This window comes from Ictidomys tridecemlineatus, chromosome 6 (genome assembly GCF_052094955.1).
Source record: "Ictidomys tridecemlineatus isolate mIctTri1 chromosome 6, mIctTri1.hap1, whole genome shotgun sequence".
Lineage (NCBI taxonomy): Eukaryota > Metazoa > Chordata > Mammalia > Rodentia > Sciuridae > Ictidomys > Ictidomys tridecemlineatus.
In genome coordinates, this window is record NC_135482.1 from 73,205,439 (window position 1) to 73,221,478 (window position 16,040).

Below are 16,040 nucleotides of genomic sequence, written 5' to 3' on the forward strand. Positions count from 1 at the left end.
CTGTCAAAAGCAGGTTCATAGTAACAGAATCCAGACTGTAATTCAACTTTTTTTGTAAATTATTTCTGCAAAGAACAAGAGGGAAGCAAACTAGGCCTCCACAAATATCTGAATTCATGATTTAATGAATAAACAATATGAACCTATGAAAAAATTTTAAAAATACTACCTTTTAGAAAATATTACACATTTTAAAACAAATAATAATAGTTACATATGAATACACATTTCATTTTAGAACTTCCTCTTATTTACTAAACTTTGTTTCAGATCTCCAGTTTCTATTTCTAAGCAATTTCTAGTTTTCCAATGATAATAGTAAGCCTGTATTTACATACTATGTCAATTTAAAAAATTTTAGGTTTAGTTTTCTATCAAAGGGCTGAAATACCTAGAACAAATCACATCTCTGTGCTCCTCTTTGTATATCAATTTGTTTTTTCTCACAAGGAATTCTAGAGTTTGATGTGATTACAGCAACTTATTAATGACTTCACCCCAGCTGTTTTAAGATTCTTGCCTTTATTTATTCAGAAGAAAAGAATTTTTAATTACTTACTCCCAAGTTTAAATTGGGAAATTTTCTTGTAAAAAGATACAACTGGGACCTTGCAGGCAGTCACAAAAAGTGCCTTCCACTGGTGTTATTTGAGAGAGGTTCTGAGCTGGTCTAGGCATTGAATGCCTTGATATGTCTATTTTCTCATGCTCTCTTCAAATTCGCTTTACCTAGGCCCAATTCTCCTCTTCTTTTACTTGCTCATGTAACAAATATTATTGAAGGCTTATCCGATGTCAGCCAGTAATTCTTCCATAAACTAATTCAGTGCATATTTATTGAGCCTCTCTAGTATCAGGCCTTGGGAGGCATTGGGGATAGACAGCCACAAAGGTAAAACAATTCCTGTCTCCAGAAGTTCATAGTTCAGTGAGGGCAAAACACATTAAATCAAAATGTATGAGTGAATGAGAATTGAAGGAATACATGGCACATGGCGTCAGTGTAAACCAGGTGAGCAACCAACAGTCTTGAAAAAGGGCACAGAAAAGAGAAGCACAGGGTGAAGAAGTGACATTTAAAGTGAAACCAGGGTGACTTGAAGAGTTCAGGCCCAGCCAAAGAGAGGACAAAAAGAAAATACATTATAGATTCAGGGATGGGGGCAGAAGGGTCACCTTTCATTCTTTTATCTCTTCCTATCCATCTCTAGACTGTAAGAGAAAGACCATTTAAATACACTTAAATACACATGTAAGTTTGCTTTTAAAACTTCTCAAAATTATGAAGCTCAATTGAATGGAAAAATAAGAAATGAATTTTCAACAAAACTGATTTTAAGAAAATAGGTATAATTATCATGTTTTACAATTCAGTTCAAGAATTCAGTCTATATTAAGATCATTTTAATTAACCATGGTATGTCCTTTGGCTTTAAAAACTATTCTGATCCAGAGTATATAAAAGTATTAAGCAAAGTCAATATGCAGAAGACTACCTTATCAATCAACTATGTAATACTATAACTCATACAAAATAGGAACTTTATGTAAAAAGATCAATTTTAAGTTACATATAATATTGAAACTATAAAAACTGCCGTCATAATCATTTAGTTGAATCCCTATATTTTACTGATGAGGAGATGATGGCTTAGAGCAGGCTGAGTGACAAATTATTATCACACAGCTGGTAGCTAAGTCCAAATCAATGCTACCAAACCTGGTTTAATTCCAGTCTACCCAATGCATTTTAAAAAGAATAAGTTATCTTCTTAGAATTAAATAACTGAAGGCATAATCCACATACAAGCTTGATACTGTAATGTGGACACTGCATCATCAGAACAGAACTGGAGCTCCTTTTGAGCCAGGTCTGTATTTCCATTTCCTGCCCTCCAAGATGTCCCTAAACACCACACAGACTAAGACAACTCCATGGAAACTAGAAGAATTGGGGAGTTATTGTCCAATAACAAAACAGAGAGCCTGCTTGAGAAAGATTTAACCACGAGAGTTAAAAATCAATGCAATATCACTTGCTGTGTCCTGTGAGTTATAAGGATGAATTAAATTTACTTCACATAGCTGCTGTGGGAAGCTCGTGAGTGCATTCTGGTGAAGCTCCAGCTTTTCAAGATGCTCCAAATGGCCACTTATACAGCATTTCTGGCTCAGGGCATCAATATCTCTGAGTTCATTTGCTGAAAGGTCTAATGATGTAATATATTCTCTCTCAGAAGCCAGGGAAGAAATGCTGTCTGAATGCCTCATATGGGACTGAAGTTTTGATGACCCTTTGTCAAAAAACAAACAAACGATGGATTGTAACCAAACGATTTTAATTCACGTGGTAAAAGTTTACTGAGCACCTATTAGTGTAAGGCTGTCTTCAAGGCACTGGAGATTCAATAGAAAATCAACCTACGGAGATTGTATCCCAGTGACAAAGACAGACGATAAATTAAAAAACAAACAAACAAAAACTGGAGAAGGAAATGAAGAGTGGCCTTTGCAGTGGTATCATTTAGATTTCAGAAAACTCATAAAAAGGTAAATATTCAATAATATTCATAAAAGGTAATTTTTAAAATTTATAACTATTTCATTTTTCTATAGCCTGTGGAATCATTAAGTGACTCACATATATAAAATTTATGTGAGATGAACTTGGCACCAAGAAATTTTAAGTAATCAGAGAAAATTTAACAAAGCACTGTATTTTGCTCAAAATATCTACTTACTTTTGATTACTTCCAAATACTTACTGAGTGAATCATCTGAAGAGAATATTTTTCTTTTTCGCCTCAGTAAGTCTTCATGATCAAAAATAGGCCCCTAATAAACAAATAATGATGTTTATAATAAAACTGCAATCAGATTTTTTTAGAAGAGAATCTTTTTTATATGGAAACAACTGTGAAATTTTAATGGACTAAATGGCATTTATAATCATGGGGAAAATATAGGTATAACTAAAAACTAAGAGCCCCATCATGAAGATAAAAGAAAACATTTTAGTGTCAAAGTTACCTTAGAAAGCATCTACTCTTTCTCCTGTGCTTTAACTATAAGGAAACTTAAAGGCAGAAAGATTGAGTCAGAAAACTATATACAGAGAATTTCTTTCACCAAACAAACTGCTTGTTCTAACTAAGCTACTTATATAAATTAGAACTGAGGTGTATAAACACTGTGGCCTAATTGAACCTGTACAATTATAAGCATTCATTTTGCCTATCTTAAGATCCAGAATGAACATTAAAAAAAACTCCCATATTTTAATACTAATTACAATCAAGATTAGAGCTTAGGTTAGCATACATCTTTCAAAGTGAAACTGAAAATACAGTGACTCCCAACTTTCCCAACTAGAATTGTCAAACTTCCCAGGTAAATATGCCATAGATCTTCCATAGTTGCTAAACAGACAAGGAATAATGGTTTCTAAAACTTAAATGATTCTCAATACACACACACACACACACACACACACACACACACACACACAAGTCACATGTTGATGAACATCATTATCATGCTTCTCTATTTTGATCATTGTTCTTCAGGCTCCTCTCTGATACCTTAGAAATCACTATAAGATTTCTAGTTAAAGTTGTCATGGGACACCATTAGGCAAAGACCTCATAGTCTTTAGAAAAAGAACCTGAGCTCTATAGAAAAAATATACCTCAGTGGTAGAACACCTGCCAGAAGTGAGGCTCTTGGGTTCAATTCCCAGCATGGAAAAAAAAAAAAAGAAGGGTAAAACCATATTTAATTATACTCCAAAATTCCATATACAACTAAATATATTCAAAGTTTATACACTTAAAAAATCTACAAATGTGGGGTTGAGGTTGTGGCTCAGTGGTAGAGTGCTCGCCTAGCACATGAGAGGCACTGGATTCAAACCTAAGCACCATATATAAATGAAATAAAGACATTGTGTCCACCTACAACTAAAAATTAAGTATTTGAGAAAAATCTACAAATGTAAATTGAAAATAATTTGTCTAATATATTTTATCATATATATATTTTTCATACATCAGGGAATTATACACTAATCACTTCTAGCTTTGTCACAAACTTTAGTTATCAACAGACTGTCACTAGCCAAACACAACATAATCTCAATTTAACTTACCAATGAATTAGAATGTCTTTGCAAATTTGGTGAGCAACGCTGCAACGGGACAGGATCACGGTAGAATTCTCCTACACTAATAGAATTTGATTTCTTTTTCACAAGAAATGAACCTTCACTTCCTAATGTGAAATGATAAAATAATATGAAAGTGAGTAAGAAAAGCTAACTCAATCATAAGAGTAAATGTATTTTCATTAATGGAAATCTCAGAATCAATTCCCTTTGCAATATCTTTAAACTGAAAATGATAAACTATGTTGGCTTTTCATTTTAAAAATTCAACCACATTTTTCTTCATCAATGAATATCTATTGAATGACTGTCACAGACTAGACGTTGAGCAAGTGCTGGATAATGACAAGTAGGAAAAAATTAATTCTTGCCTCAGAGAAGCTCAAAGCCCAGAAGGAATAAGACATGGAAATCTATGGGTACCCATACTATGCCAAATACATATGTGGATAGGAAGCAGAGAAAGTTTCTACACAAATCTTACCAATGTTATTCTTTTCCAATTCTCTGAATTTTTTTATGAATTTTTAAATACTGAAATCACACTTTAAATTTTTTAACATTCATTAGTCCTGTTTATAACGCTACCTGAATCTCATATCTCATTGTTTCTCTTGTGGAATGACATTAAAATAAACAATGAGTTTAGCTGGCATTTACCTTTTAATTAATTTTTTTATTTCAGAATTGGTTATTGGGCTTAGGACTTTACGTATGCCAGGCAAAGACTCTACCACTGAACTACATCCCCAACCTATTTACAATAATTATTTTGTAAAATAAGAGATAAGAAATACTTTTTAAATTATGAATTTTCAAAAAAATAGATATATAGAATTCATAGTCTCAGAAAGCATGTAATACAAAACATTGCTAAGAGAAATTTTAAGATAAATTAGTAGAAATACATACTACATGTATAAATGAAAAGATTCATATAAATGAAAAGATTCATATTAAGATATCAATTCTTCTAAATGTATTTATAGATTTCATCTACATAAATAATTATTGTATTTTAATTCTATATTTTATGGCATTATATAAGCACACATCATTTATGAATTAATTCTGTATTAAAATTTTATATACATTAATCCCAATAAAAACCTCAGCATAAAATTAATTGATTCAAGTTATATGTTGAAAAGCAAAAAGGCTAAAACAGCATGAACAATTTTGAAAAAAGAATACCAGCAAACTTATACTACCTGATTTTAAGAACTTCTATTAAAAAAATAACCAAGACAATGAGTTATTGGCAAAAAGATAAAAATATAGGCCAATCACATGGAATAAATTATTCTTAAATAGAACCTTACTTATATGATCAATTAAGTTGAACAAGGTTACCATTAATTCAATGAGGAATTACAGTACTTTCAAAAAGTGATGTTGGAACACATAGATATCTACACAGAAAAAAAAAGGTAAAGCATTCAATTCTCTTGATAACTAATGTCATTGTTATGTGTTAATCACAAATAAAAATCAATTTATAATGGTTTGTAGACCTACATATTTAAAGAACTAGGATGCTACAACTTCTAAAAAGAAATAGAGAAGTTTTTTTTCAAAAATTCAGGCTAGGAAAATATGTCTTAAAAGAGAGAGAAAAAATTCAAACCATTAAAAAAACTTGAAACATACCTTGCAAAATTAAAATCTCTTCTCTTTGAAAAATACCATTAATAAAATAAGAGAAAAGATATGACATGGAGAAAATATTTGCAATACATACACCTGCTGTGACTTCTACCCAGAATACAAAATAACTCTTATAGTAAGACAACAACCCAAGTAAAAGAAAAAAATTTTAGGGATTTTTTTACAAAAAAAATATATGAGTAGCCAATAAGAACATGAAAGTATCCTGAATATCATTGATCTTTGAGGCAATGAAAATGAAACCAAATGAGTTACCTCCTCTAGAATGGCTAAAATTAAATTAGCTGACAATATTAAGCATTAACCAGACAGTAGAACAACTAGAATTTTCATGTATTGTCGGTGAGGGTATAACATGATATGAACTCTGGAAAACAGTCAGACACAGAAGAGTACATGCTGTATGATTCTTTTATATGAAACTAGAAAAAACATTAATGTGACCTACAATAACAGAAAGGAGAGAAGTGCTTGCCAAGAGTCAAGGTAAAAGGGTATTTTCCATGATAACATAGGAAGGATTTATTTTGGATGGCAGAAATGCTACATAACTTGATAATAGTACTGATTACATGGATGTATAAGTTTCCAAAGTCCATGAAATATACACTTATAAGAATGCATTTTAATTTATATAAAAAATATTCCAGGAAAACTGATTTACCAAAAAAATACTTGGACTTGAAACATGATATTTTGGAAAAAATTTTGTTTTTTGTTTCCTCCAAATAACTTTATTTTATCACCCAAAGTTTTCAGTCATACAATGTTAACTTAAAAAAAAAAAAAAACTTGCCCCATTTTTGCTAAATTGTATTTTATTAAATGTCAACCATAATTACTATCACTACATATTTGCTATGTCATCTTTTTAAAAGTTATGACAAGTAAACTATTAAAATATTAATATTGTTTTTAATTATTATAAAAGTTAAAAGTATTTTTTTTACTCAGTGCTTCCTATTTTCCAAGCATGATCTGAACACTTAACATAACTTTTGAATTCCTATGTATATCCATGGAAGGTTGATATCACTATCTTTAACAAAGTTAAGGAACTACAAAAAGATCTCATTAAGACCTTATCTCAAAATAAAAAATTAAAAAGCACTCATTTAAAAAGAGAACATGGAATGCAGTTCCAGCCTAAGTCAATGTGAGTTGCCATTGGCTGATGGAAGTGCAAAAAGAGACACAACTTCCTGAGCCGTTGCTTTTACTTAAATTAGGAGGTGAAACTGTTCTTGCTAATGAACACATTTTTACTCCAGTTTTTCCAGATAAGTTTGATCAGGTTTAAGTATCTCTCAGTCAGAAATACCTTCACTGTCCAGATCATCACTTTGACCAAATACACTGTCCATAGAAGAATCTGGAATAAAAGTCCATTCATCGAATTTATCAAGTACATCTTCAGAAAAATTTCCAACACCGCCTGAAGCAGCTCCTTCTTCCACAGCACTTTTCATCTGATGTCTGAGCACCATTCTTGCTAGTATAGATCCTATATCTAAAAATAAAGAAATATACCAGTACCTTAGAAATCAGCAATAAACATGTACATACATCTTACCAAACAAACATATCTTACCAAAGTTGCTTATATTTTCATTCTTTTTGGGGGATAGGGGGATTGGGATCAAACCTAGAGGCACTTTACCGCTGAGATACATCCCCAGTGCTTTTTCATTTTTTATTTTGAGACAAGTTATTACTAAGTTGCTTAGGGCCCTGCTAAGTTGCTCAGGCTGAGGCTGATCTTGGATGGAAAATCTCCTATTCTTCCTTCCAAAGTCACTTTAAAATACATAGTAAAATTGAATGATTACCAGATGGCAAACTAAATTTTTTAAAAATCATTTACCCAAAGCTTTGGTTTGTATAACAAAACTGAATCTGTATGAAACTAACTTGATCCAGGTAAGGGCCTGGGCTTTGAAGCCACATAAACCTGTGTTCAAATCTTAGGAATGCCATTTGCAAGTTATATAAGCTCTCTGAGTATCCATCTCCTCACCTGAAAAGCGAAGATGGCAACATATTCAGGACAGGGTTATAGAAAAGATTAACTGAAATGATGCATATAAATATTTAGCACAAAGTCTAGAATATAGAAGATACTGGATCAATGATAGAGCTGTTCATATAAATTTTGCTGAGTGATTCATTCTATCAGAAAATTTGATGGAATTTCAAAGTTAACATTCTTCTTGAAATTTCATTACATTTTCTATTATGCTCTATTATGAAAAATTAAGTTTGCAAAGCCCTCATTGCTCTACACATAGCCTAGAAGATTTCTTCAAATATTATTCTCTCATAGCTCACATTATATGTATGACATGTGACTCAATCAAGTAGTATCTAAAAATGCTTTAAAACTATGAATCCAAATGTTCCTTATTTAGACCAGCTGCCAATGAAATTGTGGCTATGCCCTCCAATCAATCAAATGACATGTTTATATTTTTCTAATTACATAAGATCTGTCAATGGTAAGAATTTCATAAGAACAAACAGAATACAGTGAAGGGTAACTCTCCATCCAGGACTACAGAATATAAGCAAGTTGTTCATGAGACCAAAGTGATGAAATATGGTACCTCATTATATTTCATTAATTTAAAAAGTCCCCAGAAGCAGCTAGGGATGCATTCATAAATTTTTCTTCTTGACACAGTGTCCCCATATTTACATATTGGTGACTCTCATACCTCAATTGAGTTTTCAGCAATATTAGTATGTTAAAAATGCTGTTCTGTGCCCCTTTTTTCTCACCTAATAATGCATTTCCTGTCAGACATTTAGGTTTGCCACATATTTTTCCCAATGATTGCAAAACATTCTACTTCATGAATCTATCATGAATTACTTTTATTATTTGAACAGTTCCTTCTGGTTCTGCTTAGGATTTTTTTCACCTAACAGATTTTGCTCTGCTATTATAAACAATGTTTTAATGTGCATCCTTTTACAGGCTCACTTGTACACACTGAGAATCTCTGTTATGGATTCCTAATGGTATATTCCTGGGTCAAGAAAACATGTATCAGCACATATATGTGTAATTTTATGTATCATTTAAAAAAAAATTTACAATGTGTGTGAACACTAAAAATAGCAATGTATATTGCCAACTATCCTCAAAAGAGGACAATTAAAATTCTTGGCCAAGAGTGTGTAAATGCTTGTTTCCACTGATGGTTTACAACACCATGTATTAACAACTCTTTACTTTTGCCAATATTATAAATATTAAATGAATATTTATTATGTGCAAAGTACATGCTAAGGTTACAATAGCAAACAAATTTGACATTCATTCTGTGATGTTTATAATATAGATTGTAAAAAAGAAAAACTATGATTATACAATGTGATAAGTACTGGTATAGGTGAGAATTAGGGTGCCATGGGAACATGCAGGAAGAGCTTCCCCAAGACTTCACAGGGTTGGAATATCTTGGCAAAAAGTGACAAAGTTATTGAGGCAGGAAAAATGAAGAAAGTAGTTAAGGGAGGGAAGTAGAAAGAATACCATTGGAAAAAACCTTGATGGAGTATATGAAACATGTAAGAAAACAATAATTTTCCTATATACATATATGAATACAACCCAACTGGAACTTCTGGGCTCACTGGAAGGATTAGAGACCTTGGTATGTATAAGTACTAGTATGCATGGCTGGCTACTTTCCTCTCAGCCCTTAGCCATGCCATGAAAGTAAGGGAAAAAGTCAAGAACCAGACTAGGCAGGACTGTGGTATTGGCAGTCAAATAAGTGCATTTGCATTGAATATGCAAATAAAAACATAAAGTACATGTGTGTTATTAGCAAGTTAGTCCCTAAGGTGGAGACATGGAGTTTGACAGCCATAGGAAGGAGGTGGGCATGGGAGGAAGTTAACAGAGGGGATGCTAGGAGCAAAAGCAGTAAAAAATATGCTTAGTGTGAATAAATGAGAGAGCTGAACAGGTGGAAGCATGATCAGTGGAAGAAAAGTGGTCAAAAATACACATTATATATATATATATTTATATATATATACACACACACACACATACATATAAAATACACATTATATATATATATACATACATATAATAGATATCAACTTGAAAAGGTAAATAAAAATACATTCACCTGAAATATAAAGCATATATTAACTTGAAAAATATAAAGTATACATGCATGTTTTTTGCATATACATTTAAATGCATATGTATACATAAGTATATAAAAAGTACAGGGAAATGTCCTCATTTTATTTTCTTCCTTACAATTTTCCTGTTTTTTCATATTTTTAATTGTGCATATATTACTTTTATTTTTAAAAAGAGAGAGACAAAATTTTTTTTAAAAAAGCAACCCCTTAGAAAACTCTCACTGTTTTTCCTTATTTTAATACAATTCACTAGATTAGATGAAGGGGAATGAAGGGAAAGGAGGGTGATAAAAACAGGAAAGACAGTGGAATGAATCTGACATAACTTTTCTATATACATATATGAATACACCACAGTGATCTCACCATCATGTATATCTGCAAGAATGGGGTCCTAATTAGAATAGGATATATCGTAATCCTATTGTAGAACTGTGTCAAATCTATTTAGGAAAGAATTTGGTTTAGAACTTTGTATAATCCTATTGTATAATCATATCAAAATGGATTTCACTGTCATGTATAACTAAAAAGAACCAACAAAAATAAAATAAAATACATATTTAGTGTCTCATTAATAACATAATAACGTAAATATAGGTGCAAGGGACATATAATTCAGTGGTGGAGCACTTTGCCTAGCATGTGTGAGGCTCGAAGTTGAATCCTCAATACTGAGTGGGAAAAAAAAAACTATTAAAAATAAGAATTATACAAAATAATCTGAATACTTACTTGTTTCTTTCCTTAAATTAGATGTCTTATCTGGAAATAAAGGACCAAGCCAAGAAGGCTCAATTTTCCCTATACAGAAACCTCCAAGGCAAATGCTGTTGTTGGCCAGATCCAGAGCGAGCCTCCTGAGGAGCAAGCTGATGATCTGGCTGTCACCTTTCCCAATACTTATTGTCAGTGCTTTCCGCACATCTTGTTCTCGGGCTCCACTGTTCAGTAACAGTTCCACCAATTTGGGACTGCTCTCTTTCTCACATACCTATTAAAGGAAAAAAAAATACTAAGTAGGAAAAACCTGTACTTCTTCCATTTGGGGAGATTAGTCTTAAATCAAAACAAAATAAAATAGGAAAAACTTATTCCTGAAATAGATGGGGAAATAAGATTAATGCCCCAAGTATCAGAGTAACATCAGTCAAATAAAATGCCACATTGGGGTTAGGGACAGTGAAGGAGATATCATTCTACTTGCTCTCCCCACCACGATTTGGTTAGTACGGTTCCAGATCTCCATTCATGTATTTTCATGCCCATTATTAATTCCCCATGTTCTTCTGTACCAGTACATGAAATTACCAAATCCTCAGAAAGCCTAATATGATTAATTCCATCTTTGCTCTGAATAGTCCTTAATCATGCAAACTCTTGGTAAATGAAAACTACTCTTGGTTCCTTATTCTGCACCAGCACAAAATAAGGTAAACTCAATAAATCTGTCTATTATACATAATCAATAATTGATATTTGCTAGATACAAATAAATTGACAACTAAGGTAAATTCTTTAATACATTTTAAATGAAACACGTTGTAATCCATGGAGGTAAAGATCTCCCCCTAGTTCTGAGAATCATCACATTCAGGGCCTCACAAACGCCAGGCAAGCACTCTACTGCTGAGCTATAACCCAGTCTTACAGACCTGATTTTGCTTTTAAAAGGGAAAATATAAACAAGTGCACAAAGTCTGAAAGAATATGAGAAGAGGAATAAAATGAAGAGTTATTTTTGTATAGAATTGAGAGAAGAGTAGAGAGAATTTCTTTTAGGGAATGTAGTAAAAACTCACTTGGGTAATTTTTCATTATGTTGTTTCCCTAATGAGAAATTAGAAAGGCAACTTCTGGGGTTTTTTCAGTTCTTTGGTATCTCTAAGTAACATCAGTGCAATGATCTGTGTACAAAAGATGCTCAATAAAAGCATATTGAATTATTAAAGGGAATAATTTAATTAATGTAATAACAGAGAAACAACTATTTTCAATGTTGCTTGCTTAAAAAAATTGGACTGTTTAAATAATCTGATTATTTATTTAGTTTTAATGCATAAACATAATGGCGCATGAAAATGAGTTTCTTTTTGTGATGATTACTAATTAGCAGGAACTTAATCTTACAGTTGACAAATTGATTTGAATCCATAGGCAAGTGTAAAATTAAATAAAGTAAGCCTTATAAAATAAGTTACCAGAAAACATAGTATCCTGCTGATTATTTAATAATGTGTATTAAATCACAACATAATTGCTTTGTTAGAAATATTAAATTTCTAGATATAGATCTAGTGCTATCTAAATGCTATTTTTTGGAATGTTATTATGAACTCTAAAATTTATACAGCTAAGAAAACTCTGATATACTAGTAATGCATGTTTATAAACCTTTGTTGAGTACATACATACATAAAGAATGAAACAAAGATGAACAATATGCTTCTATTTCCATATAACCCACAAAATGTTCAGGAGATGTACGTAGATTATGACAGACTTACAAAAGAAGTAAACATTAATTGTGCTTGAGGATTTGGTGATGAGGGGAAGGCTTTATTTAATAAAGAAAATTTGGATTAGAACTTGAAGGAAGAGAACAATCAGATATGTGTTTGCATCATTTAGTAAGGGACAGGGAGAAGGAATGAAAAACCACAGCATTACACACTTCAAGGGTGACCGACAGCAAGGGATTTTTGTGAATGACACTTCCAGGGGTATGCAGTGCACAGGCTGCATGGACACATGGTGAAGTTCTCAGAGGAAAACACTCTAGGCAGAGAAAGGGAAAACAAAAAGGTAATGGTTGAAAATGGATTGTAACAAGAGAATTGTATGTTGTGTGAAAAATGTCTAGAGAACAAGTTGTATGGAGATGCATAGTAAGGGACACATTTGAAGTTGTTCATCCATAGGCTAAGGTAGATAGACAGGTAAAATGAAGAACTGACTGGACAACACTAATAGGACATTGTTATCTCTGAAGTTCTGGGACTCTAAACCTCTACAGCAAATCACAAGCAGCTGTACAATACACTAGTAAATTCTACAGTGAACAATAATAGAATGTACTGAACACTACCGAAGATAAACAAGTGGCCAATGAATGGATGAAAAAGTGCTCAGCATTACTAAGAATCAGGGAAATGCAAATCAAACCACAGTGAGATATCATTTTACTCCAGTAAAAATGCCTACTACCAAAAAGACAAGATAACAAGCACTGGCTTGTTAAAGATGTGAAGAAAAGTAACCCATGAACACTGGTGGTACAAATGCAAATTAGGACAGCCATTATAGAAAACAGTGTATAGGCTCCGCAGAAAACTGAAAATGGAACTCCTATGGGATCCAGTAATCCCAATATTGGATATACCTCAAATCAGTATGTTGAAATCAGTATGTTGAAAAGACATTTGCATTTCTGTTTATTGCACAGTATTTACAGATATGGAAACAATTTGGGTGCCTATCAACAGATGAATGGATGAAGAAAATACAGTATATGGGCACAATGGAAAAGACATTTCCATTACCACATTTATTGTATCACTATTCAGCACAGCCAAGATGTGAATGAGTCTAGGTACTTATGAAAGGATAAAAAAAATGTAAAAATATGTATACAATAAAATAGTATTCAGCCATAAAAAAAACACTGAAACCCTGTCATTTGAGACAACATGAATGAGCCTGAAGAATATTATGTTAAGTTAAATAAAATTTAAAAAGAAAGTTAAGTGAAAGAAGCCAGGCACAGAAAGACAAAACATGTTCTCACTCATATGCAGAACCTTAAAAGGTTGATCTCTTAGTAGTTGAGTGCACAATGGTAGTTACCAGAGCTCTGGGTGGTTAATAGAGATGGAGGAGTTGTTGGTCAAGTATATATAATTACAATTATGTAGAACAAATATTATCTTAAAAGTCCATAATAGGCAAATATATACAGAAGTTAGTTAAGCGATTGCCTTGGACTAGGGATAGGATGTAGCGGATAGGTGTAGAGGCAGAGAAATGAGAAATTACAATGGTTGTGAAGTTCATTTTTGGGTAATAAAACTGCTCTAAAATTGATTATCAGAATGGTTACATAACTCTGTGATCAGATTAAAAACCACTGGATTGTGCACTTTGTGTGTGTGTGTGTGTGTGTGTGTGTGTGTGTGTGTGTGTGTGTAAGAGAGAGAGAGACAGACAGACAGAGACAGAGAAAAAGAGAGAGAGAGAGAGTCTTACTATGTTGACCAGCATAGCCTCAAACTACTGGGTCAGATATCCTTCTGCCTTGGTCTCCCATGTAGTGGAACTACAGATATGTTCCACCTCTCCAACTCAGACTGTATACTTTAAATGGAACTGTATGATATGTAAACTATATCTCAATAAATCAGTTTATTGTAAGAACAGGAGGTTAAAAAAGAGACCGAGAGAGAGAGCTATCCAATGACAGGGCCAAATAATACAGAAAAGACAAAAGTGAGGCCTTGAATATTTACCTGACAAATTAAGGAAGTTGCTTCCTTTGCTTGATTAGCATCAGCTCCCAGCAGCAGCAGGCATTCAACCATGATGCTATTATTCTGATCACATGCTCTCTCCAGCATCACACTTTTTAACTCATCATCCATAGCTAATTTTGCAAAGCATTTACAACAGAGGTTTAGAAACTGAAAAGAATGAAAATGAGGATTAGAGCCAGCTCCGTATGTAACACTAGGTTACAGGTGAAAAACGTGGTACCTGTGGATCCTTTTGTTCCATGATATTGGAAGACATCTGATGGAATATTACTGAATCAAATGAATGATGCACCAGCAGCTTGGGAAAGGATACTGACAATTCAAATATCGCCAAGATCGTCTGAAATCCCTGAAGGTATGACCAAAAATAATAACATAAGCAATTATGGGCAAAAATGAATAAATAAAACAGAGAGCTTGTATATGATACTTAATATCTAATATGTTTGCTTAACTGAGTGGATACATTTGGTGGGTCCTATTCCATGTTAAAAAACAATCCTGTACTCCTTGCTCTCTTGTTGCTGAGAAATACAGCAGGAACACAGAGAATAAATGGTAGCCAACCAATCATCCTCAAGCAAAGCAAGAAAAAGTTTATTCTCCCTACACTTTGGCTGTTAAAAATCCCTGTCTGAAATGATACCTTCTAGATCAAAATCGAGACATGAACCAAGATCTGAACAGATGATTCAGCAGGGTTATAGCTCCAAATAGGAAAATACAGTAATTTTTGTTTTTACTAGAGGATTGGAGATTAGCTTCTCTAAAGAGCCGAGAATTTTCCCAATTTGTGCTGTTCCTTAATTTTTTTTAATCCTAGAGATAAATATTCACTTCTAGATTACATTAATATTAAGTGTATTCGAGAAGGCATCCTGAAGTGCATATTTTATTTTACTGTTTTATTTTGTTAACAGGAGTGAACCCAGAACTTTGGACATGCTAATCAAGTGCTCTATCACTGACCTGTACCATTGGCCTTCCCTTTGCTTGCTTGCTTATTTATCTATCTATCTATCTATCTATCTATCTATCTATCTATCTATCTATTTATTTATTGGTGCTAGAGCTTGAACTCAGGTCTTGCACATGCTAGGCAAGCATTCTACCATAGAACTACACTCCCAACTCCCCCCGCCCAAAAAAAATACACACACACACTCACACACACACACACACAAACTTACTACAATACTACAACCAAGGCAGAAACTCTTAAAGAAACCTTTTTTTTTTTACTAATATTAAAAAATAACTTAAACAATTTCTTTCTTTACTTTTTAAAACTCTCCACATAGGAGGGGTCTTGCTATCCAGGCTGGCTCTGAACTCCTAGATCCTCCTGTCTTAGCCTCTTGAGTAAACGGGACTACAGATACACACCATCATATCCAGGTAGTGATTTATTTCTTAACCTCTCCTGAACTAATCATAGAGCATCTTGAATTCTTTACAAAGACAGTTATTATATATCATGCTTTAAATTTTGCTTAATTAGAAATATTTTAAAA

General features: G+C 32.8%; 1 protein-coding gene across 8 annotated transcripts in view; it reads right to left on the reverse strand.

Moving 5' to 3' along the window:
• Lrrk2 (leucine rich repeat kinase 2) overlaps positions 1–16,040 on the reverse strand; it is a 134,511-nt gene that overhangs the window by 66,635 nt on the left and 51,836 nt on the right. For 6 of the 8 annotated variants that reach the window (XR_013422970.1, XM_078014890.1, XM_078014885.1 and 3 more), the window contains exons 17-24: positions 14,747–14,875; positions 14,503–14,673; positions 10,733–10,991; positions 7,152–7,340; positions 4,148–4,269; positions 3,689–3,721; positions 2,766–2,835; positions 2,077–2,294 (exon numbers count right to left, since the gene is read on the reverse strand). Coding sequence is in view for 7 of the 8 variants with exons in the window: in XM_078014890.1 (XP_077871016.1) it covers positions 2,077–2,294; positions 2,766–2,835; positions 3,689–3,721; positions 4,148–4,269; positions 7,152–7,340; positions 10,733–10,991; positions 14,503–14,673; positions 14,747–14,875 (1,191 nt within the window). In the remaining variant the exon portion in view is untranslated. The remainder of the gene's footprint in view (positions 1–2,076; positions 2,295–2,765; positions 2,836–3,688; positions 3,722–4,147; positions 4,270–7,151; positions 7,341–10,732; positions 10,992–14,502; positions 14,674–14,746; positions 14,876–16,040) is intronic. The other 2 variants (XM_078014887.1, XM_078014888.1) reach the window with 1 other exon arrangement.